Source organism: Alligator sinensis, unplaced genomic scaffold (genome assembly GCF_000455745.1).
Source record: "Alligator sinensis unplaced genomic scaffold, ASM45574v1 scaffold686_1, whole genome shotgun sequence".
In the NCBI taxonomy this organism is placed as follows: Eukaryota; Metazoa; Chordata; order Crocodylia; family Alligatoridae; genus Alligator; species Alligator sinensis.
This window is the reverse complement of record NW_005842760.1, coordinates 412,322-418,857: the sequence shown is the minus strand read 5'-3', so window position 1 is coordinate 418,857 and position 6,536 is coordinate 412,322. Positions and strand designations below refer to the sequence as shown.

General features: G+C 42.1%; 1 protein-coding gene across 5 annotated transcripts in view; it reads right to left on the bottom strand.

The window, feature by feature from the left end:
* MYBPC3 (myosin binding protein C, cardiac) overlaps nt 1-6,536 on the bottom strand; it is a 119,374-nt gene that overhangs the window by 87,610 nt on the left and 25,228 nt on the right. For 4 of the 5 annotated variants that reach the window (XM_025216648.1, XM_025216649.1, XM_025216653.1 and 1 more), the window contains 2 exons: nt 4,918-4,966; nt 2,466-2,510 (listed from right to left, as the gene is read on the bottom strand). In XM_025216648.1, the coding sequence (XP_025072433.1) occupies nt 2,466-2,510; nt 4,918-4,966 (94 nt within the window). The remainder of the gene's footprint in view (nt 1-2,465; nt 2,511-4,917; nt 4,967-6,536) is intronic. The other variant, XM_025216650.1, reaches the window with a different exon arrangement.

The window sequence follows — 6,536 nt, the reverse complement described above, 5'->3', positions numbered from 1 at the left end:
CAGCTCATGGTTGCTGTCACCCAGCTTCCCATTGATCACTAGGTCACCGATTAGGTCATCCCCAGTAGCCAGTACCAGGTCGAGCAGCGCTTGTTGGCCTGTAGACTTCTTGAGTCAGGTAGAGGTCATCCACGTACGATAGGAAGCTTTGCAACTGCTCGGATTTTGCTGAGTGATCTTCCCACGAGATGTCTGGTTAATTGAAGTCACCCATGACAACCATGGTCTTGGAGCATGCAGCCTCAGCCAGTTCCCAGGCAAACTCCTGGTCAAGCTCTTGACTTTGGGTGGGAGGTCTGTAGTAGACCCCCACGGATTTTAACCCAGAGGGTCTCCAGTTGTCCACCCTGGTCACCAACATCAGCTTGCAGGGATGCGTAGCTTTCCTTATCATAGAGAGCTACACCCCCTTAAAGGACTGGAGCTGGGGTGGGTGGAACAGCCATGGGGGGGGCTGGGACAGCCTTTAAGAAAAAAACAAACACAAACCCCCACCCGGGCTCACCATTCCTGCCAGGTGGGGAGTGATCCCCACTGCCCCATGCCATGTGGGGGGCTCATGAAAAAGCCCCTCCCTCCTCTGCCCCCTACTTACCAGCTCTAAGTCCAGCTCCAGCTCCCTGTTGCAGCAGATGGGGACTGTCTGAATCATCAAAGCTCTCCGAATCTTTTCCGAAAATTTGGAGAGCTTTGAATTGATTCGGATCTTTTTACTGGTCTCCTGCTTTGGCCACTGAATTGGGCCAAATCTCCTTCAAATTGAATCAGCACCTGAAGCTTCATGCAGCCCTAATGAGCAACATACAAGAGACACCACAAGTTACTGGAGAAGTACCATCAACACTACTGGTAGAAGATTCTTTGAATCCAGTGGGAAGACAGATGCACCAACATTAACGTTCTCTCACAAGCAAACACCATGAGCATCGAGGCAATGATCATCCAAAATCAACTTCATTGGGCTGGCCATGTCATCTGGATGTCTGACTCTAGACTCTGAAGCAAGTATATTCTCCCAGCTCAGTCAAGGCATACATTCAAGAGGAGAGCAGAGAAAGTGCTTTAAGGACGTCCTCAAGGCCAACTTGAAAAAATGCAATGTTGACATCAACTCATGGGAGACTATTACCCCAAATGGAGGAAGTCTCTGCTGTAAAGATCTCAGTACTTTGAAACCTTACAATGACAACAGGAGACTGTTGTCTGTTTGGTGGCTCAGGGGCCTGGGTGCTGAACTGCCAGCTGAAAGGTTGTGAGCCCAAAGATCAGTGTGGGCATCTCAACTTCAGCTTGAAAGAGCAGCTGTTGTGGGTTTTGGAACTTTTAGTTACCTTCTGAGGCTCCTAGTGTGTCATGACCGAATTAAGAATCCAGAGCCACGCACCCCACATAGAAATGCACTTGAGTTGCATCAGAGTCTGTTGATCCCAGATAGGTCTTGTCAGCCATCTTCAGACCCACAGATAAGAGAACCAAGGAAGACAATCATCCTCAACTGCGAGAGATTGCTGAAGAAGAGTTACTTCCAAAATATATTCAAGTTAATTTTCTCTGTATGGTGCTTGGATGTTAATACATTGATGGGCACATTGCCAGGGAGAAGGAACTTCTCTACTTTCAGAACAATTTTAGTGGCAGTAGACTTTGGTCATAGAACAATGACACTACTATGATATCAGATTTCAGCAGAGCAGGGTCAGATATTGAAGTAGTCAGCATCTACTATGGTGCCAGTTTCTCTGAAGAATTGAATATCTTGTAGATCCCAATGTCATAGTAGTTGCTCTTTAAGCCTCAGTACCCAAAGTGATTCGTTTTTTTGAAAATCTAGTTCTTTGTTTTGAAAATCTGGCTCCATATTTAGGCGCCTAAATGAAAGTAAGCTTTTTGGAAAAACTAGCTTCTTTTGTGGTTGACTCAGTAGGTTCTTAACGTTTAACTTTTGAAATGTTTTAAAGTATTATACAGCTCTCAGAGTTCCTGTTTTAGAAATGTTTGAAGCATTAGGATCACAGAAAAATGTGATAGGAAATAGAGTGACACCCCAATCATAAGCATGGCAGATATTCATAGCCAAGCAAGCATTTTGTGTGCTGGAACATAGTGAGCATCATGACAGTTATAATGTGCAAGGTGAAAGGAGAGACATGCATTCAGTTTGTGATTGCATTTTTGATGGTCACAATTCTAAGAGAATACTACTTGCCCAGCATGAGCCTTTCCTGTAAATAAATCTGCCTCTCACTGAAGCTTCAAAATACTCTTTCACTGTTTTATACTTGTCTTACATACTTGTGTGTTTTCTAGTCACAGGTAAAAATTCAGTATTATAATTAATTATTCATTTTTGTAAAGAATTTTAAGTTCAAAATCAAATTTGCAGTTGTTTCTAGTTTTTTCACTGGTCAGAGAGAGACAGTTTACTGTGGGGCTTGGGTGTGACTGCTGGCATGATATTTGGCTACCTGAGGAAGGCTGCAGACATCCGTCTCCCTCCTCCTGCCAGGCTCCTGAGTTATAGTCACAAACACAGAGCTTTAGATGGACACATTTCAGTTAAATTATTTTCTGCCTTCTCACAGCACAGCATAAGCTTCTTAAACTCCAAACTCCACTGCCAAGGATGGAGTGGTTTCAAGAGTGCTGACATTCCAAAGGGACTTTTCTCATTCTAATTATAGAGTTACTACTTCATACTCCATGTAGCTATATGGCATTATCAGTCGTTTCAACCCTTCATTACTTTCACAGTTTGACAGGAGACTAAATGCAAGTATTTGTTTGGCTAAATATATTCAGTTCTGTAGAGACAAATTCATTTAAAAAATATAGTGGGCAAGGCAATCTTTAGTTTTAATTGAATTGCAGTCAAACTACAAAATATTAATGAGTGTTATATAGAGTGTTTATGTCTTGCTCTCTGCTGGACAGTGTAAAGGCATTGAACAGAAATCCGGTGTACTTCTCCAAAAACAGACTTCCTAATGCAATCTAGAAAAGGAAGGAAGTGTCTTAGTTTTCATCTTGGACTCAGTGGGCGCTTATACATGTGACAAGGGTGCGTCTATACATGCTCTGCAATAAAGCATCACCATCTACATGTGTGCTCCTACTGGGGTGCAGTAAATTAATTAACTCCAATGTAGTATAGTACTGACTGGGACAAGTACTATCCTATGGCAGAGTTATTTAGTGCACCTAAACACATGTGTAGTCAGTGACTGGGGCAGGCTGGGGCATGAAGGTGTTATAGTGTGTGCAGTACTGTACCTAGGCTCTTGGCAGCGCCGGGTGAACTTTTAGTATTGGGCCCCCCTTCACCAGAGATAATGATAATAATAATTGGACAACGGAAACAAGTTTACCATTTTCAGGCCCCTTTTCTGTCTGGGCCCTAGGCAGCTGCCTGGTTTGTCCATGCCTGTGTCCTCCTCTCAGTGTGTGGGCTGCCTGCTGGTTAGCTCTGCACTGTAGCACCCTTGTGCCCCAGCCAGCCCCTCTGCAGCACACTGAGCTTGGATGGAGTAGCTCTGGCTGGTAGGCTGACCTCCCTGGCCTCCTGCCAGCCAAGGCTGCGCTGCCCTGGCTCAATGTGCTGCAGTCCCGGGCACACATGGAAACCCTGCACCTGGGAGCAATAAACTCCAGCGTGAACTGTGCTGGATGTACCCAGTGACAGGAAAGGTAAATACTTGTTTTGAGATGCTGGCTGTGACAGGAAGGAACTTTATTTCCTTTGTCCTGACCTCAAAAATCTATGAAACCAAATATTTGGTAAGATTTTATGCCATCATTGCACTCACACTGGACAACCCCAAAGTTGTTCCTTTACTCTGCTAACTGGGAGAGAAATTGAACACTGAAGAAAGGGCAATAAAGGCCTGGCAATAGTGAATTTCAGTGAAGTTGGAAATACCCTACATCACAACAGAACTGACAGTTGCTCACACCCTGGATTCCATGATTACTGTTATAGATAAATTCCACAAGCTTTTTTTTTGTTCCTTGTGAAGGAGTGGAATGTAAAAAAAAAAATCTCATATAAAAATAGCTCTTATGTGGAAAAGCATAGGCAGGTGACTGTGCCGGGTCTTCTCCTGCATTAAGGAAATTGGTTTCAGGTGGAAGATTAGTGCTAGAGTGGTAAATTTCACTGTAGCTATGGGTAGCACTGAGATTATTCTAAGATTCCTAAAGAAACAAGCTATATTATTCTGGAAGGCTGTCTATAATTATTGCTAGTAATTAGGATGGAGTTTTTAGTCACAATTTTGGAGAGAGGAGAGGAGATGAGACCTCTGATTTATACAAAAGGAGAATGAGTATTCCATGATGAGTAAAGTTGCATGTACTACTGACTACCTTTTACCAAAAATCTGTAATGGCTTTTTAAATTAAACTTTAATAACTTTATCAATAAAGCTATGGCTCAATTGAGACCTTATTTTAAACATGGGAAAAGTGGCCATTTTTCAAAACCTATACAATGTCCTATAACTCTGAGGTGTATTCATCTGATCATTCATACATATTCAAAGTCTCAGTGTCTCCATGTCAGTTAATAAATTTACAAAACAGGTATACAATGAAATAAAATTAAATATATTATTATTATTATTAGCTAAATGCTGTTTTTAACATTTATGCCGAAACTTCAGATCCTGTCTAGTGACTGTCTTAAAACCCATGTGAGTTCTCAGATTGGTCCATACCATGGCAGGGAGTAACACAGAATCATCAGCTTACATATTAGTCTGCATCTGAAATGCTCTTTTCATACTTTGGAAAAAAAATATCACCTGTGTGTTAAATGATTGGAGACAGAGACAGTTGTAGTTAGGAGCCTGATCTGTCTTAGATGATCTCGAGGATTCAAGTGTGACATTTTAACTATAGAAATACTTATAAAGTACTTACATGCGTCGGAAGGTCGTTCGAATATCCATATCTCCAGCTGCTGGTGCTTCTAGTATGGCATGCAGAGGAAAAGGGGAGCAGGAAGAGAGTTCTAAGTGTCGCATGAATGAGACATGGTGGTTTTCCTTTTTAAGCCATTTTGGTTTCAGACATTTTTTTCAAACTTTTTAATTTTAAATATCATTTCAGGCCAAATTTTAAAAGGTATTTACACAATTGCCCTCATTGAATTTACCCTACATACCTGCAAAAATATGCCCTAGTGACTGGAACCCAATGGTTAATACAAGGGGGTCTGAATTTTATCTCGGGGTGGGAAATGCATCTTAATTTCTTGATGCTTCAATTACCTGTCTCTAAAATTTGGCTGGAATACTGACCTCACAGAAGGTCACCTAGGAAGTTAATGCCATTTGTTTGTTTGCCCCATTACCCATCGAGGTTGCCAGTACAGAAATAGAGGGGGTGAGCAGCAGGGATGTTAACTCCCTGGGTTCTGAAGCTGGGCTGAAACAGTGGTTTGGGCAGCTGTGGGGATTACTACCACTGCTTGCAGGTCCTGTGGCTCATGGGAAGCCCTACCAACTTGATCCAGCTTGCAGGAAGCCCTGCAGTCCAGATTCAGTTCATGAGGCTTTAGCAGAATACCTAACAAGCTTGACACCCCTACTCTAGCAGAAAAGAGGAGTTAGGGTTGATGACGTTTGCACTGTTTTAGCAAAATTCTTGGTAACTTATTTCACAGTAAATATAAATTGATAGATAAATATATTTCCTTTAATCACTGGTAAGCTTTTACAATGCACCTGTTTTCAGGGCAGCACACTAGTAAGTGCTTAGCATAAACATCTTGTAAAGTTAGGCAGCTAATCTTCTGGCAATTTTCTAGTTCCAGAAGCTTCTGCAGGGCTTAAATTTGACAGGAGGAAAGGAAGTGATAGGAGTATCAATCTTGAACTTTTCTAGTTTTTTTTCTCCTTTTTTTTCATATCTCCACACTGAGGTACTAAGCCTTTGGCAAGTTAGTTTATTCTCAGCATTCTTTCTAATTTTACTGATTTAAATGCTCATGAAAATATGAGATTGAGGTTAGGATAAAGCCAAAGATAATGTAGAATAATCTTCCCCTGATCTCTCTATGTTGATCTTTCAATGCACCTCAGTTCTGGTCTGAATTACACTATACTGTTCTTTCCTCAGCCCACAGCCCTGCCATTACATCTCTATTCTAATCTGTAGCATTTCTACCATCTTAGGCTGGGTACAGACATTACACTTAACATGCATTAAATGTGCAGAAAGTACTTTAAAGCCATAACAGAACAGATGTTCATGGCACTTAAAGCACTTTAAAAATGGCAGATCGTGCTCTAAGTTAACCCTTGGTTGATGTGCTATCAGACTAAAGTGCTTTAGGTTAGAGCACTTTTTTGAACATAGATGCCACATCCATCATGTGTTAAGCTAGGTCGCATTTGCTAGCATCCCAGAGGCCCCTTGCAGGGCAGCGTGCTCACCTCTGGCAGAGCTTGCCTGTTCTGCCTGTGCCAGGCTGGCCCCACCCCCTCAGCTGTCACTTACCTGAGTCACTTACAGCTTCTGATCCCAGCAAACCATGA